This window comes from Odontesthes bonariensis, chromosome 5, assembly GCF_027942865.1.
Source record: "Odontesthes bonariensis isolate fOdoBon6 chromosome 5, fOdoBon6.hap1, whole genome shotgun sequence".
In the NCBI taxonomy this organism is placed as follows: Eukaryota; Metazoa; Chordata; class Actinopteri; order Atheriniformes; family Atherinopsidae; genus Odontesthes; species Odontesthes bonariensis.
Window position 1 is genome coordinate 34,978,118 of NC_134510.1, and position 27,826 is coordinate 35,005,943.

Genomic DNA, 27,826 nt, shown 5'->3' on the forward strand with positions numbered 1-27,826 from the left:
CTAACTAGAATATCAAATCTGTATTAAAAGCAAGCCCAAAGCATGATCTCCTTTAGATCAGTAGACTCGGCCCTACATTTTTCCATTTTCAGCAGGTTCCCATCATGAATACGAGCTTACCAAAGATCACCCCCTGTTTTGAAGATTGTTATTCAAATAATGTTTGATGATTGTATTTTGGCAAATATACACAAAGCATTATGAAACAATATCAAACTGCCAAGCAGGTGTTATTTTCTTTATAAATTTAATTCAAAACCAAGTACTTCTACAATTTTGATTAAAGCGTGTGCTGTAAAACATCCTTGTGGAGCTTTGGCACAGCTGACCCGATAGGTAGTACGAACAGAACACATCTGCAAGGTTTTAATCGGTTCACCCGAAAGCCTTTAGAGCCTTTAGTGAACTATTTAACTTGTCTGAACTAAACTAACAGCTATATCAGCATGAGAAAAAGGAGTTTAAATGTCCTCAAAACACTTTTTGTGTCGCTTTCCCTCCATTGTTTTTGAAGAAGTCCCCTTTAAAAGTTTAAAACCTCTATTATGTGATGTTAAGAATATATATAATACCATACAGCTGAGATATACAGCTCAGATCCTTTGGGGGATGGACCGCGTTTTTATGCAATATCAGTTTGTAACACTAGATGGGATGAGAGTCATCGCAGTGTCTGGTGTCCCAGAGAACCAACAGAGAATGAAGTAGAGGAAGTAGTAGCCGGCGTTGGCAGCAGCACATCAACAAAAGGTAACAAATGGGGTCGAAAATGAGTGAAAAATCACATAATTACTGCAAAGATGGAAGCTCCTGGCAAGCAAACATTTACTTCACCCCCACCTCCCACAAAGAAATCAGATTCAGGGGCAAATATACGAAGTTACAAAAACACGGGTAAATGTTCGTGTTGCTGTTCCTCGTTGGACTGACGAATAAAAAGCTCAAAGCTACAACTTCTCTCAGGTGAATTCATGATGCCATCTTGCTGTGTTAACACACGTTAATGTGGGGCGCTTTGTTCAGGATTACCAAAGAGTAACAGCGTTAATGGCGGCGTATTTTTTAACGCTAAGGCAGAACCTATTTGTGAAAATGGCGACATTTAATGGCAACGTTAATGTTTGCGCTAAAAACTGAGCTAATTGGACAATGTAAACGGTACATATATAAAAAGGTAGCAGTGACTAGCATGCACATTATTAGCAGTTAGATGAAAATTAGCATAGACTCATCTTACTGTTAGCTGTTATTAAAATGACAATTTGGCTCTATTTTCTCTCCCTTCGTATCACTGCGTGCTGTGTAGACCGAGCAGTAAACACCGTAACAGGCGCGGCTGTCAGCAGGCGGCAGCACGCAGTGATACGAAGGGAGAGAAAATAGGGCCAAGTAATTGTGAGGTCTGACTTTTTCCTGCACAACGATTTTGTGATGCAAATGTATTACTCTTTTGAACGCATATTGTTTTTGAGAAGCAAATCGCTTTTTTTTTGTGGCACCAGCCAACTAGCCGGACTACCTTCATCAACCCCAAAACGAGGCTGGAACTCCGCACACAGGACGCAGCAGGGGGTAAGTCAAATTTAATAGATGATGTTGCTAATATGGGATGTCATACAGCTTCATGTCAAAAGAGGCGAACTATCCCTTTAAGATCATGTAAACATGACCTCAGAACTATTTGAATATCAATATCCAATCACTTCTTTAGGTCTTTTATTTAAATCCATCCATGTGTTTGGAAGACGTCCTGCGGCCTGGAAGTCTTCCAGCTAAAAGCATCCCACCTCCCTGATGCTGGTAATAAAAACTACGAGATAAACCACTTATAATCAGGCGTGTGCGTTTGTGTGTGGGAGACATCAGCAGTGGGGAGGTGACAAACCGAATGAGGGAGAACCTCTGAACAAGAGTAAATATTTAAGGATGTCGAGGCTGCGGGAGAAAGACAAATCGCAGATGGCGCAGAGCGTTTTTTCTCACAAGCCAACCACAGTGTGTTTTATTGGGTGCTTCAGAAATACAAGTGCACGACAAACCACTCTGCCATCGCAGAGGTGGCGGGTAGCCAGTAAATATACAAGTCCTGCCTCTTTCACAGGCAGACCTATACTTTTGTGGTCTGCCTCAAAAGCCTTTGAAAAAATACATACAGTACAAACAAAATCAGAGGAAGTTAAAAAGCATGAAGAATCCACTGATGCAAACCTTCCTGTTTCCATGCAGATAACATACCGACGAGAAATACTAAAAGAAAACAAAAAAAACGAGGAAAAACAAAGTAAAAGCATTTTCTGCATGTTTGTTCCAGGTGCCGCTAAGAAAATGAGAATACATACTGTATAGCTGGAGGACAATGTGTATGATATTTATAATATTCTGTGTTTTTTTTTTTTCTCCAATACAATACTTCCAACATTCAGTTATTGGAAAATAAAAATCCCAATCTACTCTTTGTATAAAAAAAGAAGCTTTCAAGTCAACAAGGAACAAAAAGGACATTTTTTTTTGTTGTCGTTTTTTTTTTAAGATATATATTTTTCGTTTTTGCAAAGAAAAGGTAAAACGGGGAGGAAGAGAGGGGGTGACGGGAGGGCAGGTATACCGATGCACTTAGTGAGTGTGCTTTGACAGACTAAGGGTGAGAGGTAGAGAGAGGTTCAGTGAAGGGAGAGAGAGAGGTAAAGGAGGGGGGAGGTCCACGACAGGGAGTCTATGTGGCGTATCTCTTCGTCCATTGTTTAGCTATTCTGTCGTGCTCTGTTCTGTTGGTCAGGTACTGTGTGGCGATGTTTCCCACCAGAGGGTCAGCTGAAAGGTACAGAAACACAACGTGGACATCAGTCAGTATCAGCCGGGAATCAGAACACAACGGCAGCATTTTTCCATCTCTGTACATCAGCTTTAAAGGGATAGTTCGCCTCTTTTGACATGAAGCTGTATGACATCCCATATTAACAACATCATTTATGAACATTTTCTTACCCCCTGCTGTGTCCTGTGAGCAGAGTTCCAGCCTCGTTTTTTGGCGTTGACGAAGGTAGTCCGGCTAGTTGGCTGGGGCTTAAAAAATAAAGCGTTTTGCTTCTCAAAACAATATGCGTTCAAAAGAGTAATACATTTGCATCACAAAGTCGTTCTCCAGGAAAAAGTCAGACCTCACAATCGCTTGGCACTATTTTCTCTCCCTTCGTATCACTGCCTGCCGTGCAGACCGTGCAGACCGAGCAGCAAACACCGTTACAGGCGCGGCTGTCAGCAGGCGGTGATATGAAGGGAGAGAAAATAGCGCCAAGTGATTGTGAAGTCTGACTTTTTCCTGGAGAACAAGTTTGTGATGCAAATGTATTACTCTTTTGAACGCATATTTTTTTGAGAAGCAAAACGCTTTATTTTTTAAACCCCAGCCAACTAGCCGGACTACCTTCGTCAACGCCAAAAAGCGAGGCTGGAACTCGGCTCACAGGACGCAGCAGGGGGCAAGTCAAATTTAATAAATGATATTGCTAATATGGGATGTCATACAGCTTCATGTCAAAAGAGGCGAACTATCCCTTTAATCCTTTGCTGCGTTTCTGGGTTTACTGAATTCTTTTCATTAGTTTTGTTCTATTTTCAGACAACTTCTATCAAATCTACCGAGTTAAAACTCAGGCTAGAAATTCAAAACAAAACGGACACAACTTCACACATAATTATAAATGCCTTTCTTTAGGCATTTATTTCTGCATCGTTTCTATTTATTTAAATCAAATTGAGCGGTTAAGTCAGGTTAACAAATCGAGGTGAAGCAGATTTAACTAGTTCATTTACAGTTTTACAGATACATCCCTGCGGAAACCTCCACAGGGATGTTATGAGATGATGACTGTGAGAAGAAGGCCAAGATGACCAAGCAAAACATTCTGATGAACTTATTGAAATATGAAAATGTTGAAAATCTACAGCTTTGACTTCTGTTTTGTTTCATCGTCCTGTTTTCATATAGAAAAGTTGTTTAAATTTGGACAAAATCATATTAAAAAAAAAAAAAGAACAAAAAGAGTAAAATAGTAGAAGGGGAGCAAAAAAACAAACAAAAAAACAATGTTATAAAAACTATTTTCATTTTAAGTAGGTTAAAATGAAAAGACTGAAGGAAATTTCAAGTAAACTAAAATTACACGTCACAAGTGCAACACCTGAGTAACACGTGATCCATTTTTCAGTGTTTCCAGTGAGGAAAGAGCTCAGAGCCACAGGGAGAAAAAAGCATCGCTTATAGTGTTTGTTTCCTTTTCCCTAATCACATTTTAACTACTGATTTTATCCATTGCTCTCATTTCTTTCTTTTTTGTTTAAAATTTAAATCATGCCTTTTATTTCTACTGTTTTAATGTCTCTGTAAAGCACTTTGAATCGCCTTGTTGTTGAATTGTGCTATACAAATAAACTTGCCTTGCCTTTAAGGAAAAATAAAAATATATATAAATAAATAAATAATGATTATAATAATAATAAAAAAAGAAATTTTTTTTTTATATATATATATATATCTCAAACAGAATATATTGCCGTTATATGTAAGAAAAAGCTATGTGGAGCCCCCCCCCTGCTAGCCTGGCTCTCACGCAGACCCTTCGTGCTTCGTGCATCTTCGTTACACTTCGTGAGCTCGCACGAGGGTCTGGGCGCGCCTTGTTGAGCCCGAAGTCTTCGGTTACCCCATAAACGGGCCCGCCTCTATGCCTAGATCCAATCACAATCCTGGGGCGGGGTGTTAACAGATTAGCTGCTGCTAGCTCCTGCTTTGCTCGCTGCTGTTGTGTTTTGTTTATTTTCCACCACAGACTGGTCGCGCTCCAACGCGTCACGTCCGCTTTCGATATGATTGGTCGAAGTAGTACGTGACACACACATTGAATTCTCCAATCAGGTTCGAGAGGTTTTTGAATACAATCCCCGCCTACTCACAGCAGAGAACAGCTAGGCAACCAACAAAATTCCAGATGGATGAGAAACATCCATCTGCGTGAGAACCAGGTTACCCCCCTGCTGCCTCGGGACCAGATCATATAATGAAAGAGAGTCAAGGAGGCTGCGTGGGTTTGTGAGCCTCTGGTTGATAAAAGTAACACCACGACTGAAAGTGGAGACTTGTTAGCTGGAGCAGTAATGAAGGCAGTTCTGCTGCATTTGAAGGAGGGCACAATGTGCATGCATTTAACCGCACAGATGTTTTTCCCATTAAAGATCCTGGGATACAGGAGGGTTCTGATGGCTCAGAGTCGGCATCGTAGCGGGATAGTTGGAGCTGCAGGTCATTCCTAAACGACTCCAACAAGCCCAGGAAACGTGACGTGTAGCAGCCCACATCTGTCAACAGATTTTCCACTAAATTTGATTTAAAAATGAATCATATCCATCCGTGATAAACTAGCTTTTTTGACTGGGTGGATGTGTACTCAGATTTAGTTTTTATTTGATTATGTTGACCTTCAGTCGAGTTGATTTCACCGTCTCAATTACAGGGAAATGAATGAAATCCCCTCCGGGAGCAGCGAGGACTCTGAGGAGCTCGTATTTACTTCTTCATCGTGTCTCCTCAATGTTTTGAAAAGCAATAACCTCTCAAAGTTTATTCCTTTTAACTGGCTAATTTCCATTATCCTCAATCATATTAAATGATATAGAATACGCATTAAGAGTACCGATGCTGCTGAACAACAGCAGACAGCGCTTCAGCACAGTGAAAAGTGATGGACGGAACTTTGCTCTCAAGCCAAGTGACACATCTGTGTTATTTTTACAGTTATTTTTTAATGTAATAATATTTGTTTTTATTAAACACGGCAGGTCAGTTTGCTCTTTTTTCTGCGGTGATAAAGTGGTTTTATTATTTACGACCCCAAAGCACGAGCTGTGCCAAAGAGCTGTCAGTGTCAGACGGCCTTGGGGAAACAATGAGGGTTTGAATTGGTCACGGTTTACTTAATACACCGTTAACAGTCTGGAAACATGACTTTGACTGCGTGTCAGATTGAAATTTTGGCCTCGAGTTAAAGTGAAAACAACATTCGCAGCGGAGGAGAAGGAGCCCGTTTTCTCTCAGGGACTCCGGCACTGACAGAATCTGCTCAAATCGCAGAATATGTCACATTAAAAGATTTTAAATGCGGATGTTGGGTCTCACCTGGGTTACAGTCTGTGAGCAGGGAGCAGATGGACAGCAGCACCTTGGAGATGGTGAGGGCGGGGCTCCAGTTGTCCTTCAGGATGTCCAGACAGATCACCCCCTGACTGTTGATGTTGCAGTGATAGATCCTCGTACGAAAAGTTACCTGCAGACACAAAAACATCAAACAAATGATGGTCTTTACACTTATTCACTGTGTGATTAGATAGAAACTACAGGCAGCCACTGGTTATCATCTTAAGTTAAACAAATACACCCTTTACATCAGGAAGTTACGGCTCAAAGACACCGTGCAATCTGCTAATTGGGTTCATTAGCATGTTGGAGGCGCTGTTGGATTCTGTTAGGACAGGATTTTTCTCCCCGCTTCCTTAATGCCGAGCCAACCCAACCATATATTTAATGGACTTCTAATATTTAACGACATTTTTACATGTCATAACATGCAAAGCTCACATGCTGCTGACACCATTGCATGTGACGGCCTCACATTAAAAGGTAATCTGGTCCCAGGGTTCTCCTGTCGTGAGACGTCAAACCAAACAGCTGCTGATTTACACCTGCCTCATCATAGGAAACACTAACTTTGATCTAACGGTTTGAAATATTCTAAACGTAGCCACTAAATTCGCCAGCGTTTCCCTGAATAATACTCCACATTTCCTTCTCAATAATAGTCAAACTTTACGGATAATGTGTCTGAACTGAAGCTATTTTGCTTATAAAATTGTTTAAGTGGACTTCCCATTCTCTCGGTTTTTACTTCCAAAAGGCTGTTTATTGTTTAAATTAGTGACATTTTGGATTTGTTTACGGTAAATATAAGAAATTCATTATGAAGATTGCTGCTTATTGTTTTTTCTCCAACAGAAAAGTATATTTTCAAACAATTCCAGTAAAACAAGGTTATCCTTACAGTATTTGTTGGATAATATAAAGTTTAACATTTCACATAAGACAAGCCCCGTCACTGCCCATTTTTATTCCCTGGCTTTTAACCCAGCATGAGACGGTTTCTGTTATTGTTTTTACATTGTTCTTATGTTTTATGCCTAATATTTCGTGTTGTTATTCATGTACAGCACTTTGTTTCAGCCACAGCTGTTTTAAAGGGCTTTATAAATAAAGTTGAGTTGAGTTAAAATGACTATTTGCTTGTGTTTTCCATTAGAAAATGTCAACAGAACAGAATAAAAGATTAAATTGCTTTATGGACATGTAATATTCTGTTACACCCGACCACAGACTTTACCATCCTGCAGGAAGAAGGCAACAAATGATGTGTTTAAACCTTAAATAGCCGCCTGTGGGCCGGGGCTGATGCATTTAAAATGGGGGTTTAATGTTGGAATGTGTTGGAATGATAATTTGCTGTGTGGTCTGTCACGTTAAAGGTGTTGTTGTAATAATAGGTGAGACAGAGGGGGCAGCTAAAAGCTGCTGCAGGCTTTCACTTCCCCTTTTCTCTTTTTTCCACTTCAACACTGATGTATCAGCATCAATGGTGGCGTAATGGCTCTGCATGATTGCTCCACTGGGGGCCATTTGACACCATTTGTCACCGTTGCTGGATGTGCATTTAGCTGCAAATACACACAATATCCAGAAGAACTCCACATCAATCTGTTCTGTTTTTCTGGGTTAATTTTTGGTGAAATTAAAATACTGAAAATTCAGCAGCTCCTCAAACAAGCATTTGATTTTTAAGTGAGACGGGCCGACCAACAGAGGGCAGCATGGTGTAAAATCAAAGCACCACAACAATAAGTGCTCTGTTTTGACTTGAAATACTGGACTCCACCACCCAAGTGTCAATTAGTTCCCTTACTTGTAAAAGTAAACAGCCTCCTCCAACAACACCGTCTCCAGGAGTGACTCATAATATGAAGCACAACATACCCCTCCAGCCAACAGCCTCCTACCACGGGGCTGTTTGGGTCTGCCAGCTCGGCTGAGACTTGAGCCAGACATCTGGTCGTGACACCTCTGTTTGCCCTGCTGCTCCAATCACCAACATCTGGCCCTCCTGACCCTGATCCTCCAGAGGAGATCTCAAATGAGCCTTGGCATTCCCAAAAATCACACAAGGCAGGACGTTATAAATAACCAGCGCCTCCACCCCCACCGCCTCTGCTCCCCCGCTGGCTCTGGCTCAGACTCAGAAACATCCACCTGATGAACTTGTCAGACTGAGTGGGAAGACTCCTGTTTCGCTTTCAGAGTCCAGAGATATTAAAAAAAAAAAAAAAAAGGGGGTCGGGTTGTGGATCCAAAATTCTCTGAGCGTCCCATGTGAGCACATTCGGCAACTTGTTGTATGGCAGCAACTGGCTGAGGGGTTTAGCATGTGTGTGCGCGCAGAGTTTTGGCTGCAGATCACAGTGTGTTGGAGGGGCTCGAGGTATTGAAGGGGGCGGAAACACTCAAGGCCCTGTGGCCACAGAAAGCTGGGCCGGAGCCTGTGGATTTGTTAGAGTCTGCTGTCAAACACAGAGCTGGTGGTTACACAGCACAAAGAGTGAGAAGGAAGGAGGTGGGGGGGGGGGCAGTGAAGGCCTACTGAGGGGGCTTTTGGGTGCATTGCAAACTCAAAAGAGATTGTCCCCGACACTATGCCTGTTCAGTAACGACATACCCTCAGCATCACTAAAGGGCCCCGCCGACAACGAGACTTTAACACACGAGAGCTTAACGGGATCGGAATTTAATGCAGCACTGATACTCAGCTAAAAACTCCACAAATATTCATAGAATTAGCACCGAGGAGTCCAGATCCAGCTGTCAACAAGCTCAGGAACTGATCAACTCACTCTTTCTGTTCAGCTGGCCCAATGGGAGCAGCCCCTGCTCCAGACCACCGATCAACACCCTGGGAAGTTAATGAGGCGATCATTTAGCTTAAAAAAAGGACATTTTTTTCATTTTTGGCGTGTTGCATCAACCCGTTGATAAAAACAAACAAAAACAAAAAAAAAAAAACACGATAATGGAACTCTGCTCGTGCTTATAGTGGCGCTGACTTGGATTAAAGCGACTCATCGGTCACAGAGCTGCAGCGGCTGGTTGATGAAGCACCCACATAATTAACTACCATTTAAAACCATCTAATAAACTGAGAATCACTTAAAGGTTTGTTTCCAGTCACCATGTAATAAATAAGCTCACAGCATCCTGGGCTGCAGTTATTCAGACCAAACAGCAGGGATAAACACTTTCACGCAACAAATTAAATATTTTATGCTACTACCGTCTTGATATGGAACCATTATGGAAATCTATGAAGGAGCCACTGGTAAATGCTTTTAGGTTTCATCCAGTTTCATTTTGATCCGGTCTGCTTTCTCTGCATTTTTACCCAAAATGTTTTTTTGTTGCCGCTCAGGAAACCTTTGCCTCGTAAGACCTTTTAAAAAATATTCAGGTTAACTAGAACTGAAGTGTTCCTGCCAAACAATGGATTAACAGCACTTGATATTTTCTCTCCTCTCATGTGTGAACCACTAAGAAAAAGAATCAGGTCCCGTCTGCTACCCACTCTGTTACTCAAACATCCAAATATCTGCCTGGTTATGTCATCAAGCCACCGACCTTGGGAGGTTTGAATGGGTAGTCTGGTGTGAAGGCGATGTCCAGGAAGAAGACCCCTCCCTCGTACACGGAGCCCGGCGGCCCCAGGATGGTCGACCTCCACTCGTAGATGTTGTCCCCTTTGGGGCCGGCGCTGGAAAATTGAAACAAAGGAGTGGTTAATATGTTAATCAGGACGGCGCATTGTAACCGACATCCTGGTGCTCAAACGTGCCCACGGGCTGAGGGAAAGCAAACTCCTAACGAGGTTTGAGGGCTTTTAGTTTGAGGCTATTTTACAAGGATTTAGATTATCCTTCATCATTTGGATCATAGACGTCAGGAATGAGAGTTGGGTGAAAAGAAAAAAGTAAAAAAAGTTAAAAATCATTAAAATGATTTCATACTCAGACAGATTTTTACATGTCTTTTCCATAGGGGGGTTGAGTATTTATGCAGAGTGGAGGCTGAAGGTCACATCTGCTGTATTGGCCAAGTAATTAATGCCATTTCCATATTAGGAGCTCCCTCCCCCACCGTTGTTCGTGGTCGGGCCCTGGCGTCGCACAAAGCCAGGCAGAGGCCGGGACAATGTCCAGATCACAAAGCTCAGGACAATGAACAATCCCTCTGATTTCATGTAATTACCAGGGATGGTGTTTAACTCGGCTGCTGGCAGATGTGCAGACAAATGTGTGCCTGAGAACTGAAGGCACACGGGTTTTACTTTCACTCCAGGCTGTGATATCACCACTCACTTTTATTCAAACCACTAATGCAGGACAGATACTTCCTGAAAGCATAACAGCCTCAAACAACAAACGCTTAAGAGCAGCATCTGGCTCCAAGCATGCCCTTGACAATAGATCATTCTCCATAAATAGATATTAGACATTTCCTTCCTCCTTCAGTGTCAACACATGTAAATTTCCACTAATCTACTTTGCATCCCTTCACACAGCCCCTCTCTTAAGCCTTCTTTAAATGGCTAATTGTGATAAATTCTCCTCTCTGGACCTCAGCTGTTTCAAAGGAAATCTCAGATTTTATTGGAAGAATGAGAATTTTGAAAATGAAGGAGACAAACTTCACGTTTAAAGAGGTGCTGAGGTCCAGACTTCCAACACGAGCATGGAAAGTTGTGTTTGAGCAAAGGACACAGATGTTGTACATTTGGATTACGGGGGTCTTTGCAACACTCGTTTAATTCGTTGTGGCAGGAACAAACAGTGTTGCTTGAATTTAAAAGGCACCAAATAACTAAAAAAAATGCAGGTTTTGTTTTGTTTTCTCCAAACAAACATTGTTCCATTCTGTTCAGACAGAGAAACATCTGAACCAAGAGAAGGAAATGACCCCAAAATAGTAGAATTCATGGGTGAAAGAGACAGATGTCGACATCTGATAGCAGTTAGGACAAACCACAGTATGATCCGCTGCTCACATTTAGATATTATTCTGCCGTTTTTAAACGGATTAAATTAAAACGAGCTTTGATGGATGTCAAGTTTTCTCCTGGAGGAAAATGCTCAGGAGGAGTTTTTAACATGTTGATTTATTGGCCCTCTACAGATGAGGGAAGTAGTGGATTTGGTCCTTGAAAGCATCAACGTTGAATGCAAATGAAACTCAATATTATTGCCAATTAAATTTACAACTTACATTCAATGAGAATGACAAAGTACTGTAGCCTGTTCTTCAGCTCAGGCTGCTGCATTACGCTGTGAAACTCTCCTGATCTCCTTCTCTCACCGGTGTGACTTTAAAGTGAAAAACAGTGAAAATGAAAGATAGAAGTGATGGAAGAAATAAGAATAATTACTTGGTTTAGTCTCGATAGTACGACTTTGTCTCCTCTGATTTTCCAACAGCTGTCACAGCTTCCAGCAGGCTTTTGGCTGAAAGTGGACCATTCTTTTACGGTCTACGTTTACGTCTGCAGCAACAAAACTGTGCTGCCCCACAGATGTGACCCCCCCCCACCCGCTAATCTGCTTAGCGTACTCAGATGTCAGCCAATACTGATTAATTCAGAGTGGCAAAAACTGTCCTGAATACTCAGCTGACCGATTAATTGGCCTATCTCTCATGTGAACTCTGTATTCCCTCAGGCTAACCTCATAAACACCATGAGAAATAACACCCTGAGTATTACAAATGGCTGCGAAGTGTTTCAGCATCTTTCCCTGATGTTTCACCGGCGTCGTCAGCAACAGAAGCCGACCCAGAGCAGCCATTTCGGGGGCTCAACGCTCGCCAGAATCAACACTAGAAGATTTAAAGCTGGCTCTTCATATCACACACAAACTTTGGAGGTCGCAGACAAACGGTCCAGATCCAAGGATAATCAGAATTTACACCGCAGACGAGGAGCTCTTTGTGTGGCCGCTTCAAAGACGCAGTGCACGAGGCGTGCGAACACGTCACAGACCACATATCTAGTGTGCTATTATTGTGGAGAACACGGCAGGGGAGGATTTGTTCAATGAACCCTCAGCAAAGACTCAGCCAATGAAAGTGGAAACCACGCCTGTTGAACGTTTCAAACACGGCATATCATAACAGACTGGAGAAACAGAAAGAAAGGAGAGAAACTGACAGCAAGCCTGACTCACCTGGAGCTAGTCATCTCATATTGGACTGTTAATGCTCAGGCAGAGACATGCGTATCTAGAAAAGCTGCAGCACGTGTGATAAAACGGGAAAATAAAAAGGCTGCCAGAAGCCTCTGAAATGCTTGATACACTGGTGTGAACCGTGGGCTTTGGGCACGCTCGACTTGCTGCAGTCTGGCCATAAATTACAGTCGTCACCAATGAGGATTGTTTGTTTTCGTTTAAAGCCATTTAAGCAGCTATGGGTATTTCATGGCTAATACAGGTAATACATTGCACTTAACTCTAAATACCAACAGTGAGGTTAATAAATAAATACATTAAATAAGTTTGTTCACATCAATGCACTTTAAAAAGTTTAAAACCTTTAAAGGTGGGACCTTATTAAAAATACCTACTATAGTACCTTCTTTAAAAAACTGCTGCCTTTTTATTCTAAGGGCAGAGCAAGATAGAATATGCTTAATTGATAAGGGATTACCACAAAGATCACATAGGGGAGGTTCACCTCCAGTTAACAAAAAACAATGAGTGAGTCTAGAATGTCCAATTCTACACCTTGTCTAGACAACTTGATCATGTCTACATGAAAATGATGGAGGTTTGATTTGTTTCACAGTATTACATATTTCATGCAGCTTATTTCCAGCACAGTTGTCCCATTCGGCTTGCCATTTATCCATTATGTAGGAAGAAAGTACAGGTTTGATATCAGAGACAGGGATTTGGCATTCAGTAATATCTTCATCCAGGCACCAATGAGGAAGATAAAGCTGTTTAATGTACAGGAGGCAGGGTTTTCCTTCCTTAAATGTTTCTCAGCTTCTCTAATCCTTCTCAAAGTGTCCGTCCGCATCTTCAGTAGCAGCCGGGCGTCCACATACTGCAGCGGTGGCGCCTGCTCGCAGGTCTATCTCATCTATTTTGTAGAAACACCGGCCGCACCCCATGTGCCATGTTACATAAACTGGGAGCAGCCAAAACAGCCCAACTCGTGTCAGCAGCGATAACATCACTTCTGGTGCACGCCGCAGTGCACAAAGGTGACAACGGAAACCAAACTTTACGGCCGGCTTTTTGCAGGTGGCGACTGGCCAGCTGTGATGGGATGAGAATGTCTCACCTCACAAGTACAACACGAAAACCTACAGAAAGCCGACATATCGAATCCACATTTCACAGACTAACACAAAATGTTACAATCTGACAGTCAGAGAGGAAAGTGCTCCTCACAGATGAGTAAACACACCCCAAACTCTAAACAACTTGCCAGTAATTCTTTTGAGTTTTGGTGTAAATAACACTCCAAATCAGGGAAAGAATGGCCATTCTTACGTGTTCATGGACAAAAACTAAACAAACACTGAAAGCTGTCGGCAGCTTGCAGTGTTTAAATGTAATTTCTGAAACTTCAGCCACAACAGGAAGAAAAAAACAAAACAAAACACAGCTTGAGACCGAGGATGGAGAAAGAACAGACGTTTGTCCTCAGTGTTGGTTGAACGTGATCAAAAGAAAGGGAACATCTGGAAGAAATGATTGTGGAGTGAAGACAAAGTTTTACATGTCGTACACCAGAAAGAGCTTAAAACAAGCGATTCGGCTCGGTCCAATCAGTTCGCTCAGTGATTATCGGTCTGTCATAAGGCCTCAGCCTCCCTTCAGATGCAGACAGATGACACAAACTTCACCATTTATCTGCGGGTGTGTGCCGTTTTTTTCTTCCATAGGTAATTTTACAGCTCGACTTCGATGGAAATATTTCCTGAACACCTCCTGGCTCCATTTTACTGCTGTAAAAGACGCCTTTTATGGTAATGCTTCATCCATGAAACCAATGCTTACATTTCTGTACAGTGCACACCTCGATATGACCACTTTAGTACCCCTACACGCCTCAAAGGAGTCCTTGACACTGTGGTGAAAGAGAAAGCTGCCTATTCCATTTCTGAGTATCTCAAAAGGACAAATGTGCCAATTTTTTTTGTGCAGAGGAGATGATAACTTAGATGTGATGGAAAGATAGAGATGAGCCCATAGCATTGGCCCTCACTCCACACAAGGGCTGTAGGCTAAGTCAATAAGTGAACATGCATGCCACTGCTGGCTGTTGCTTGGGGAACCGCCCCCCCTCGAGCGGCTCGGCGTTCCTTTGGTGCTTTGTTGCAGCTGGTTGAGGGCCAGCTCATTCCCGGTCTGACAGTCTCTCAATCAGCTTTGGGTTTGGAAGAGGTGAGCAGTGTTGTTCAAGAGATGCACAAGCTGAGTCACGTCAACTCTTCAGGGAACCTGGTGATGAGGGCTTAGCGGGCTTATGTTCCTTTGACCCTGGTCAAAACCGAGCCGACATATTTAGCTCTCGCTAAACACCAGGTAATCACTGCATTATGTCTATTTCGGGTCAGTAAGTTCATATTTTGATGCTAAAGGTCACTATGAAGTCAACAAAAAGGTGCCAGGAACAACAAACCAGCAACAATCCAACACCCCGCCCTCTTAAATATTTCCCGCCACCTCTGTTGCTCCATCTGTGTGAGATGATCATTTTCTCTCCAAAGTGACAGACCGGCTCATCACAAACGCATGACCCTGACCTCCGAAACAGTCCTGCTTAGGGCGAAAATAACAAAAAAACTGAGTAAATAACAGCACATCTGCAGTATAAATCAGCCAAATGCCTTAATTCAGTGTGTATTTGGGTCATTTGTTTCAGGGGTGGGGGATACATTAGTGTGCGGGTGTCTGTGAGAATCTTGCCACTGCCCTGTCCTCAGAGATTATCCTCATGCAGGAACCCACTCTGACAGCTGGGCTGGCTCCTCCACAACAGAGCACCAAAATAGAGTTTAACCACAGCCTCACACTGCTCCCTTTCTTTCAGCTTTGTTCTGTCCTCTGACGTTGCTTTTTTTTCCCCAACAGAGACAACAGCTCAGATTCTTCACTGCATGTGGAACCAACATAACAGCTTGTGTTGTCTGCATAAAATTTTTTTTTGAAAAATTAAAAAAAAAACGAGCAATTACATCTCACACTGATCTTGCTCCACAGGCTTAAGTTGTCATTTTATACTTTAATACCCCATTACTAAGAATCTACCCACGTCAGGCCCCATAATCACAGACAGCAGGAATCATTTCCATATATATTGAATGACCTTTTCCTTGCCATGATACAGTGCGGTATGTGAAACCACAATGTCCTTTGCCCATTTAATCATCCCCTCTGCCTTATTTCATCGTCAGGGCAATCTGCAGATTGGTGCCAAAAGATAACCTTTATCTGACAGCATGAGCTGGGCTAATCTCTGCAACATCTCCAACATATCTCATAGTTATCGTCACCCAGAGCCAATTCCCACAGACATCAGGGATCAGGTTAAGTTGATGAAAGAGGGGTAGTCATCAGATAGGCGTTTGCCTCTCACAGGTGAATTCACGAGGCCATGCAAATTCATCACCTGTGACCAGGATTAAATCTCAAGAAAAGACTGAGACATCCCAGCTGGTGTTATTTTAGGACACTGCAGTGCAAAATGAAATGCAAGATGTTAAATATATCAAATTACACCAGAGACAACACTGCGAGAAAGCACGAGTAAACACGTGTTGATATGTGCACGATTCAATAAGCAGGTTAACCAGACTTTTAAAATGCATTAGCACACGTTTTTAAATCTAGACTGAACTAAAACATCCTCCACAACAACTGGCTGTGATCTATTCCAGGGTCGCAGGCAGGAGGACGGAGGAGACGAGAAGGCACAAATTAGACAAATGACACGAGCCTATTGAATCGCCTGGAAACAAGACAAACACTGCACGGATTGTGGAGATGCACGGTGCTCCTCAGAATACATGAGAGAGATGCTCAACAACAACAACAAAAAGCAGTAGCCGCATTCGGACAGAGCAGTTCTAAGAACGGTCCTCCTCGAATTTCGTTCTGATAGCTGCCCTTCCCCAGGGGAACTGTTTCAGTTTGCATTCTCACATGAGTCAGGTGGAGTCTGCGACAGCGACGTGTTACTTTAGCGCCACATTCAACAACAAAACAAAACCAGAGAAAAGTAAGGAGAGAAGAAAAAACCCCACCAAGAAGCTAACATGGAGAGCGGGGAGGCCACCGTGTTCATGGTCTGCATGATGGTGATATTAATCATGGACAATCACATCGGGCGTCTAACATGGAGGCTGGAAGAGCTCACAGAGAGAGTCAGGAGACGAAGGATGGAGCGCAGGCCATACTTCTTGGTTTCATGAAGGAAGGAGAGCAGAGCGCCGCAGACAAAGGAGACCACGTGGAGGTTTAACTTATTAAACACGCGCAGGTTGTGTCTGTGTCGTATGAGGAAACATTTCAGCCGTGATAGCATGACAAGGGGCGGAGCTACCGACCACCAAACACATCCGTCAGATGTGTTCCTATGGAAACCAGAACAGACCCAGCTGTGGAGAAGGAGCTGAAATGGTTCCAGGAACTGAGGGCCGTGGTCCCGAGCTCCTGAATGTGCGAATGCGGGAAAAAACGGCCACGTGGATTAAAAGGTTACAGTGCGAATGCGGCTAATGACGCGGCTAATGACGCGTCTTTGTTGTGGCTCCCTGGCTCGTGGGAAAGAGAACAGGTTCTTTAAAAGGTTCTAAAGTTAAATCAGCTCTGAAAGGGCGCCACCACCAACACAACATCTGCACTTCTTCAAGCAGATGTAAAAGAGGTGTTACAGAATCTGTCAGTCAGCATATACGTCCTGTACCTGATGTGCCTGCAGCTGTGAGTCCGTGCACGCACAGCGATGGAGGCCGACACTGCGACGTGCAGCAGCAGTGACATATAAGGCTTCATGTTTGGGGTTTTTCACCACTGGAATAAAAGTGCTCACCACAGCTGGTTTGATAAGTGAAGCGAGAGCCCGTACAACTGGACTAACATTGGTGTTTGATACTTTAAAGATGAGGTTCCATTTATTTCATCAAACCCATGTGTGAGGAAGAGCAAAGCCACAGAACCAGCGCTCTCTTTAAGCCGCCTCTCACACAGGAAGCCGTTCATGGCAGCGGTAAACAGCTGTCTGAGCAGAAATAAAACACACTGCAAATCGGTACGTTTTTCAGCTTGTGAATACAGCCAAGCACAAATAAAGCCATTATCTGCATTTTTCTGTCATTCCAGCTCATTCTCCACAGGCACAGATTTTCTTAATAGCACAGTCATTGGGTTAAGGTCTTCTGTTCTGTCAGTGCGGCTGCCGCGGTTATCAAAGGAGGAACTTTAATGAAGCAATCTTCTTCTCCTCCAACCGTGAAAGAGCTGCAAGACCAATTACTGTGCTGCTCAACAGCTGAGGTGACACCTCCTTCCTCTGCTCTCTCGTCTTTTAGTCTGAAATGACATGGTTTGTTTTTTTTTTTAATCAAGCCTTTTGCTGTTTATCTGCACGATGAATACTGCAATTACTGACCGGAAAGTTTATCCAGCGACGAGGGAAACGGTTGAGGAGGTGGATACATGCTTTCCAAGTCAAAGGGAATAATATAATATAATTGTATTCCCACAGGGAGACAGACCTTGCATGCTGGGCTCAGCTGAGAAATAATACTTTGTAAGAGAGGTTTGAAGAAGTGGCCTTTCACATTCAGGAAGTTTGCACTCACTGAGGTTTAAAGTCATACCCTCAGAAGCTGTAAATACAGCAGGCAATCTGTGTGTTACCCCCAGGTTTTCTTGGTAATTCTGCAAAATGCCTCAGAGGTACAACACAGATTCTGATGTGGTAAGCGTTTTTCTTGCCAGCATGTGTGCTGCTGCATGCTCCCAGACTCTGATGCAGAGCAAATGTTTGCCTCAGGCCAAAGATTACCACAGAGTATATATATATATATATAAATAATTACCATAATACATAAGCTTAGCACAAAGAAAACAGGACAACCTCATGAGTCATAAAAATATCACCCATCAAACAAAACAGTGCAGCTCAGCACAGGTGACAGATGGCAAAACTAATACTGAAACAATGAGAACAAGACCACAAAAACAGAGAATTTTACAGAAAATCAGACCTAAAAATCAGAATTAATGTGCAGAGGCTTAAAAACCAATACCAACCTGGGTCTGTCACGGTGTAGTTACACACTTTTGCCTTGTTTGACTAAAACAAGTTAGAATTTGTGCTGACGTGTGAAATGGTTTGCAGGAAGAGATTGACTATAACTGATGGGCCTTGGACACAAAACTGCAGACTCTAGCAGTTTATGAACTAAATTAGCAAAGAAGCAGGATGTTAATATTCTTAATTTTACAGCCTTCCACCAAAGTCTATTCAGCCGTAATTACAAACAGCCTCTTCGGCCTCCGTGCTACTTCAACAAAAGCACTCAAGGCAGCCATTTGGCAGCGTGGCTGTGGGATTGGATTTATTACCAAAAAGGTCAGTGACCGGAGCAAGCTGAGCTGCCAGGTTTGCTGAGGAGCCCCATACGGTCTCTACTCTTGACATCCTTTCAACCACAAGGTTTGCAAGTAGAGAAAAGTGCCAGTTAAACAAATCAGCAAGGAGAAGTGCAGTCATGTTGGATGTTCTTCTCTGGTTATTCCTCATTTCACCACTAACAGCAGAACGCTAAGAGCAAATGTCAAAGGGACACTTTAAACTAAAGAGATTTGTGACTTTCGAAGAAAAGCCATTAGGTTTTCAGGTTCCAGTCACTAGAGTAATGGGAGCTACCGTGTTTGTCCGCTTGCCAAAAGATTCTCCTGTTTGCTTTAAAGTCAGCCTCAGATTACCGTTTAGTCATTCTCAACGACCCAAACAGCGACTGTGAAAGCGGTGTCGTCACGGCAACACTGCCACAAAATGTCTACACGCCGTGCTTCATGCTCAGCGACGCCGCAAAACCATTAATAACACTGTGGACAAATGTTTGCCAGAAAACTACCTCACAAATGAGGACACTGACAATTCAATGACATACATGAATCAAAACAGGCCGTGTTCACTGTCAAACAAGTGGCGCAGTGGAAAACATTCAGGATAAATCAAACTCTGGAGCCTGTGTCAGAGGGACGGCGTGCGCTACCTCCAGTCTGAGGCAGAAAACGGATTTATTTTCAGATCAAATCTGTGCGTGAGGAGGAAGACGATGAGGGCGGCCGTGCTTTGTTTGAGCAGAAAACTACTTTCAGCATGTGTCACATATGTGCACAGATTGAGATCAATGTGCATAATATCCAACAAAGATAAAACTATTAGCGTGTTTACATGACAGCTGGAAAATGGAAGCTGATATTTGTATAAACAGCAACGTGTAACAGCCGAATTCCCAATTATATCGTCTTCATTTGCATAATTCAGTTTCTTTTCCAGGATGGTTGAATGTGTCAGAAACGGTGACAAAATCCTGATTTTCATTTGACAAAATACCTATTCAGATATCTTAAAGACAGTATATTTGCAGTGACATGTGCTTAGTTTATTAACTCGACTGCCCTCCATGTGTACTGGGACGACAGCAGGAAAAACTAAATGGCGAAGGTGAGCCGTAACTCAATTTTGCATGTAAGATGTGACCCTATGAGGAATCTAAAGAGCCGCAAATTATGTGAGAGAGAGAAAATATCCAAGAATCTGGGCCAATCAATTAACTAGATCATCTCTGATTATGAGCAATTTTAATCACTTCTCTTGACATGCATCTCAACTGCAGCCAAGATCTGCTTTTCTGCTTCCCTCAAGCAATGACTCACATGCTCCATCCAACAACAGCCAAAAGGCCACCTTCTTAAAGGAAAAGCTTTTCTGCATCTTTACGTAAAGATCTTTAAATTTGGCAAAGTTTCTACAGGTTACAAAATCAAAATGCACTCCTAATAAATCACAATGAACTGCCGACTTGATATTTATGTTTTAGCTGTTGGCCTCACAAGAACATCCTTTTTGTCCAGCACACTGAAACTAAACTGGGAGCAGAGGTGTGAGGTGGCTGCAGACAGGGTGTGTATTTACTTAAGAAAGACTTTTCTTTGGATGACTGTCAGGGAAGATATGAAGATATGTGGTTGAAAGGAGCAAAAAGACAACATCTTTTCACTGTTGACATTGTCTAGCAACTGTAAAAAGGCAGGTGTGTGTGCTTTCCTCACTCACAACCACAAATCCTTACTCCCTTCCGTTTTGCTCGACGCTGTCACGCACGATGCACGAGTTGATCAACGTGAATAACCGGGAGGTATTCCTGGCGCTCACCCCTCCCTTTCCTCCAGCCCCCCCCGCACCGCACCGCTTCATAAATATTGATAAGCCCTTCCTGCTGTGCTTAATGGTAACGCTGTGAAAAATTACGCCAGCTGTGTCACTCACACACACGACCCCCCCAGGGGCCTGCAGGAAGCTAATAAGCAGACACCACCAGACACGAAGACGATCCCGTCAGAGCTGGAGGTCAGAACCTTCAACAAAGGCAGCCTCATTTCTCCGTGAGCCTCGATGATGATGGAGATACATATTCATGTTAAAAAGCATGCCATGCCTGTGTGATAACTCTGTTTTGGGCATCGCTTCATGTAGTCTCACACCAGGATAGTCTCGGGTGCTCGGTTCCCTTTCACACTGCACTTTTTAAAGCGGATCGAACCGCCTGGTCAACGTCACGCAGTCACAACAGCTGACAAGAAGCCAGAAGAAGAAAACCCGGCTCATCGATTGGCCAAGTCCAAATCCATCCCCTTCAGCCAGCTTGTTCACATCGAAAACAAACAATGGAGCAACACCACATTTATGCAGTCTTGGGCTGTGAAAGCGAATACTGATCAATCAGACAGTATGCAGAGCGTTTACCCACAATGCATTTCGCTCCTGCCCGAGCCGAAATCAGCCGGCCTGAAGCTGATTTCGCTTAAGCTCTAAACTCTGTAAACTTTAGCAACATTTGAAACATTTTCAGGCGAGAAAGTAGTCGTTTAGATCCCCAACGTGTTGAAAACCTGACAAAATACCGGCTGTTTACAATTTTGTTCCGACGAATTCGCCGCTAAAGCTAGCCGCAGTGAGCAACGCACTTCCTGTTATTTTCACAAAATAAAATACCCGTTGCCTTTTATCACAGGGAGAGCCATTACGATACAATTGGTGCTTTTGTATTGTTTTCTGTCTCTTATTAACCTGAAAATGCCCAAACCGATCTACAACAACAGAAGATATTTCATCGTTTTCCATCCGATGCTCGGTATGATTACCTAATGTTATGTTGCATGTCAAAACAAGAACTCTGCTGAAATTACAGCGTGTAGCTCCTCTGCCACAAAGAGCCCCACAGACGAAGAAAGACAGAGCATTCGAACCAAAACATTAATGAGACAGCGAGTTGGAAGAGAAGCAGGAAAATATGGCCCAACAAACCAAAGTGCTCGTGTCTGCCAGGAATGTCTCTGCTTTCGTTCACTTTGTGGGGACGTCAGCATGCTGATGACATTCAGAACCACAGCCCATACAGATAGGTGGGTTTCCACCCAAATAAATAGCAATTTCTAACTAATATTTGAGAATAAAATGAAAATCTATGTGCGGTTTCACAGAAATTAGTGTTTGATGGCTTAAGCTTGTTAATGGAAACAGATCCAACTAAAACAACAAATATGTACATGTAAGTTTACCAACTTTTGCACTTGAAATAACTTGATTGAAATCTAATAAATTACAATTGCTTATTTGGTCAAATATAAGGGAAAAAAAAAAAATCTGTATGAATCTTAGATTCCATTTCAAATCACAGCAGGAGCTTTTCTGTGGTTAAGTTTCATAAATGACTTTTTTTTTCAGGCTTATCTACTTCCACTTCAGTTAGTGGTTTCTTATACTTCCCACAATGATTAGGAGCAAACTGGCAGAGATGTGTGGGGGGACTGAACTTGTTACCCAAGTGCACCATGTGTTGCAGCTGCATTCAATTTAATCTTTCTAAGTTGCCTTAGCAGGAGAAATTGGCATCTCCACCTCTCCAGCAGGGGATTATTCTGCCGTTACTGTCGAGCATCACTGAACAATAGAAGTTGAAAATGGCTTTCTGGATGGTCTGATACAAACCCTGACATTTACCATTATGTTTTAGGCGCTGAAACGTTGCTCTGCTATCACTACATTGCAGCTGTGGCGGATGTATGTTTGTCTATCCTCGAGGATGAGTCCAAACCGGCAGGGTTCATCACCAGTAGCTGTGATTTTTGGATCAATTTGGACATTTTTGCTTGAAATGCCAGTGAAAGCTGTTGTTAGTAAATGCTGCTAAAGCATTTATTGCAATTTAATGCAAATGACACACGTGTAATAGGTAAGGAAATATGAATTAGGAAGCATAAAGGAGTTGTTTTTTTTAAGAGCAGAGGAGGCGGTAGTGGGAGGAACAGGATGCAATTATATGAGATGAAGCAGAATCATCACCTACAACCATCTTTAGTGTTGTTTAAATTGTATCATCAAACAAAAATGGGGAGAGTTCATTTGTTCCAGATTTTCTGTTAAAAGAGAAATGAATGCCTTCCAGAGTGGTCAGCATAACCTGGGGAGTTATGAAATGGTGACATTTAAGGTACCAAATGATCAAATTACAGAGAAAACCATCTCCAAATCCATCAATAAGCCTTTTTTTTTTTTTTTTTTTTTAACAATAGTTAGGCCTAAACATTACGAGTTCACGACATCAACTTAAAAAAAAAAAAAAACAGCCCAAACATAAGCAGCGTCATCAGATTAACTGTGGACACACACTTGTTCGGGCGACAACAACATAAATATAAATCTTCACGGCTTTCAGTCCAGAGATACCGATAAGCCTGTCATGTTCTTCTTTAAGAGCATCTAATCAAAGTTTATTCTCAGCGAGATTAAAACAGCATTTGTGAAGCCTGCTGGAAAGCTTTCAAAAGCCGCTTCAATCAGTGTGGAGGCACAAGCTGCCTGTACAATATACTTGAAGTGTATGTCAGGGAGAATAATTGCTGTGTCAAATCCTTTTGGGCTCCAACTCGCACCCGTTCTTCTGATGCATGACAACTGCCAAAGTGACGAGCGAGCCGCCACAAAGCCGGGAGAGATACGACTCCGTGTCAGTTTTAAACCTTTCGCAGTCCCCAAGCAGTGACCCTGCACAGCGCCACACAGATTTGGTCACACTGCATGGAAATTGATTTTTTTTTTTTAAGCATAAACATTACTTTTGAGTGGGAGAAAGCCAGGAAGCATCATTCAGTGTGTGATTTATCAAGGGGCCGGATACAGAAACGGCAGATTAGGGTATTTAATGCGGCTAAAGTGTTATCGCAGTAACCTTTAAATGGACGCTTGATGAAAAGGCATGCGTGTTTTATTGTACTTATTAAGTGGGCAGCTCCTGCCACGAATGTTTCACCAAATTAGATCAACACTTTCCTTCACTGAAATACACAAAAGCGAGACTTTCCATTCATTAGAGATTTTAACTGCATGATGAGAAAGCCACAGAGCAAGATGGTGAGAGGATCGGAAAGGCAGACATCAGTTGGCCCCCAGCATCTCATTTGTAGAATCTCTTCAACACAACTCTGCGTACGTGCCCCTTGAAGGGGGACCAACAGCCTGTGACTCCATTTGTCACAGCGAATTAAATGAATAACCTTTCAGGCCGACCTGACCAGGATTGAGCTGCATGCAAACGACGTTTGAGCTCATTCGGGCGAGCGTGTTTGTTTTTTCCTGAGATATTTTCGATGCATCTGATCCCCCGTCATTGTTAACAGAGGGTCTAATCTATTTGAGGGCACCACAGAATGCGCATTATTAAATTTTGGTGTCATTTTCGTGCACGGAGAGGGAACACACGCAGAAAAGGATAATCCTGAAGAAGCTTAATTGTTTCCCAGGCAACTAGCTCCCCCACTAAGACGATGACTGTGAAATATCCGCCAGCGATTATTTTACTTTCAAATTACTTACTTGTGTCCTCAAGCTAAATCCTTCATGTGAGCCAACCTAGTTTTTTTTTTTGGGGGGGTGGGAGGAGGGGTTTGAAATAGATTAGAGTCCTTGAGGAAAACAACATCTCTTTCAGCTTCAAGTACAATAACAAAAATGGGCTGTGAGCTGAAATAAAAAGGTTAGCTCAATGTTTATCGTTAATGATGGCGGGGTTCTGATGAGAGCCAGCAGGCGTGATTAATTCATGCAATAAACAAGGCTGTCTAGGGTGTAGTAATTTCAAATCACTAGATGAGTCACACAAAGCCGTTTTCCTTAATCATTTTTAAGCAGGTGCCTCTGAAGGAGTATAGTCAGTCTCAAATGATCAGAAAACATCATAATCTCCCACGTGTCTTCAACAAAGACCAGCTTCCATTTCCTTTCTTAATTTGCAGCAGAATGCAGATGGAGAGTAATCTTTGTGCTGCCCTAAACAGAGCTATAGTCAATGGATGTGTCACTTTGTGTATTTTAGGTTAATAAAGGCAGGCTCCTGAGTGACACCCCAGAGGTACGCCTTTTGTCCCGTCCACAGAGACTGATGCACATGTGGTCTACCACTCGCTCGCGACCATCTCTCTTCCTCAAAGGGCTGAGAGCCGCAGCAGTTGCACACAATAACCATTGTCTGTGGTAAATCCCCAGCAAAGCGAGGGGGGGGGGGACCACACGAGAATCGAAACAGGTCTTAAAGTCGCTCATTTCCCACCATTTCAGTGGTACCGTAATACTACCGTGTAAAAGGCTGCAGCGTGCAGCAACTTAAACGCAAGTACGGGCTGCGGTCGGTCTTATTCACCTGAGATTACCATCTCAAACAAAACAACACAGCAAGCGTTATGAGAACAGAGACTAAACGAGTGCGTTACAGCGTGGCCTTCCTTTTTTTTGTTTCAAACAGACAAGAAGCCATGAAAGGAGCGCATTTCTGCTGTCTGCACTCATTACAGCATCAGTGCACGCAGGCTCAGGAGTCATTACTGAAGTGCTTTAAACACATGAAGGCTGAATCTCCTTACCTGCAGTTTGGAGGGGGGTCTAGTGTTATTTCTGCAAGCTCTTTCTGAATCCTGGAAAGGGAAAAGAGAGACAAAGAGATATTCCTGTTAAACGTTGCGCCGAGTGAATAAAAGCAGTTTGAAAGACCCAAGAATGGTCTGTGTTGCAGAAAAATCAAGCTAATCTTTGCTCTTCTGTAGAATATGAATCAGAGATGCTGAAGAGCAGCTGAGGGCAAACGGTGCTCACGCAGACTGCTTTTCAGAGAGGCGCGGACATACAGAAAGGGGAGGCGATGGCCCCTTCGGTCACTTTTATAAAAAGATGCAGCAGCCTCGACAGACTCCCTGCTCAGCTGCTTGCGTAATTCTTTCATCACCTGGCTTTTTTTGGAAGTAAGCGCCGAGCCCGGTGGAGATCCGGCAGAAGCAGGAGAAACGGGAGCGCAGCAGAGCTCATAAAAACAAACAGGCTGGAAGGGGAATATCTCTTTTAAACGACAGCAGTGACATTTCGATACCATGTGTTACCTTCTTTTTCTGTGGGTTTGGTGTCACGCCGAATAGCACAGATGTTTGAAATGACAACGCCTGTGGAACTGTAGTCTTTTCATACAACTTCACACCCTCAGGCACTGAGGGGGAGGGGGGGGGGGGGCGGCTTCAGTTTAACAAATAGTGCTTGTGTAAATCCTGCTCTACAAACTCAGATTCAGGCTGTTTTTTTTCCTCCCCTCAGCTTACCTCTTGGCACTAGTAGAAAGTTTAGCAGCGGTTTTACTCGAGATCTTGGTTTCCTTCTTTTTGGGCTGTGCTTGCTCTCGCTCCTGCTCAGGTGGTACCGTTTCCCTTTGTTCGATATCCGAGCTTCCCCCGCTTGTGCTGGGGCTGTCGTCAGGTCTCTGCACTTCGCTGGACATCGTGGGCCCTGAAAAACACGGACAGCGAGGAAAGTCAAAACTTTAGATGTGGGCAGGTGTCCGTCATCCGTCTGTTCCACATAAAATCCTTCTTAATCTGGATGTGGATGAAGCTGGATGAAGTTTACAAATCTGTAGTGGCACAGATCACAGTTTAATTCATGCGAGACATTCATCTAATAGTCAAAGAGTGGTTATATATGTTGTAAAGTAGCTGTTGAGTAGACTTTATAAGACTGGCTTCACTGGCTCAGATTTACACAAACTAAACAGCCTTGCTGCTGTCCTGTGTCATGCTTTATCTTTTTCTTTTAACGAATACTGGATAATATGATGGTTTGGGATCAGATTGCCAACATATAATACAAATATAATGCCAACATATAATACAAATATAATCATCAATTGCAGATCGATGATAGAGACACTTGAAACTGAAGAGGCGATCCGCGCAATGGCGTTTTGTTCAAGGCTAATTGAACAAAACGCTCTCTTCACAAAGACATAGGTGAGATAAAAAAAAATGTACCCCCGATGTAACAAAAGAACAGACACAGAAAAGACACCTGGTGGGCAAAAAAAGTGAACCTAAACGATAAACTGAAGCAGGGGGGCAGGTCGCCTTTCCCCGGGGGCGTTTCACGGTAATGATAGGGGACGTCAACGGCTGAAATGTACACGCTCCAACGGCTATGCAGAGACCGAAACGATGACATTACAACCCCGAAAATAACAGCAGACACAAGTTAAGACGAGTGTATGTGGTCAGACATTACTTCATTGCTCTGTCAAGCCAGGTAGATCAACAATTATGGGGATGAAACGCACAATAGGGGGTCAACTGGGGGACCGCAACCGAGCCGTCCTTACAAAAGCGACCGTAAACATTATTGGAAGCTAGCTAACGTTGCAAGGCCGGGGGGGGGTTGGGGGGAGGCGGAAAGTAGGGTTACCGCTGAAGGGTATTTAAAGAGGAGAAAAAGCTTATCGGGCCTCGTTTTTTTCCCCCAAACTCATTGAAAATTTGTAACGAGAGAAGGCGTTTCTGTCGGACTGGTCCGAAACTGCGAACGGTGGGGCTGATGGGGGGCGGTCAGCGGCAGGGCCAGCGGAGCGGAGCGGCGCGGGGGGCTAAATGTGCGGTTCCTCGCCGTTTCTGGAGTGCCCACATTGAGCGTTGAAGAGCAGTGACCCTGCCTCGGCACAAAGGGAGGCTCGTCCCACACATCCACCTCCCCACCCCCCTTCTTTCCTCCTCCTCCTCCTCCTCCTCCTCCTCCTCCCTCTTCTTCTTCTTCTTCACTGGAAAACGACACTTTTCACGGGACATTTACTTACTTTTCGCGTTTCTACGAGCGGCGGCTGGACGCGGGTGTCGTCCTTACCTGGCGGCTGGCCGTCGATGCTGCAATTCCGCGTCGTAGTCCCAAGGTACCGTAACAAGTATATCCTCTCACGGCCGTCAGCTCGCTCCCGTGTCCTTGCTGTTTAACTCGAGGTAGCAGGCAGCACCAGAAAAGCGATTACAGAAAAAACCGAGGCAGCCCCGGACCGCCTCCACG

At 43.3% G+C, this 27,826-nt stretch overlaps 1 protein-coding gene across 2 annotated transcripts; it reads right to left on the reverse strand.

The window, feature by feature from the left end:
- Window positions 1-1,972: 1,972 nt before the first annotated feature.
- LOC142380404 (ubiquitin-conjugating enzyme E2 E2) lies at window positions 1,973-27,801 on the reverse strand. Of its 2 annotated transcripts, none has more exons than XM_075466238.1 (6): window positions 27,603-27,801; window positions 26,089-26,272; window positions 25,366-25,416; window positions 9,764-9,896; window positions 6,173-6,320; window positions 1,973-2,811 (listed from the first exon to the last, which is right to left on the reverse strand). In XM_075466238.1, the coding sequence occupies exons 2-6, from the start codon at window positions 26,262-26,264 to the stop codon at window positions 2,714-2,716; spliced, it is 606 nt and encodes a 201-aa protein (XP_075322353.1). In that variant the 5' UTR covers window positions 26,265-26,272; window positions 27,603-27,801; the 3' UTR covers window positions 1,973-2,713. The 2 variants fall into 2 exon arrangements, with proteins under 2 accessions (XP_075322353.1, XP_075322352.1); XM_075466237.1 differs by having other exon boundaries at window positions 27,650-27,799.
- Between the last annotated feature and the right edge of the window lie 25 nt (window positions 27,802-27,826).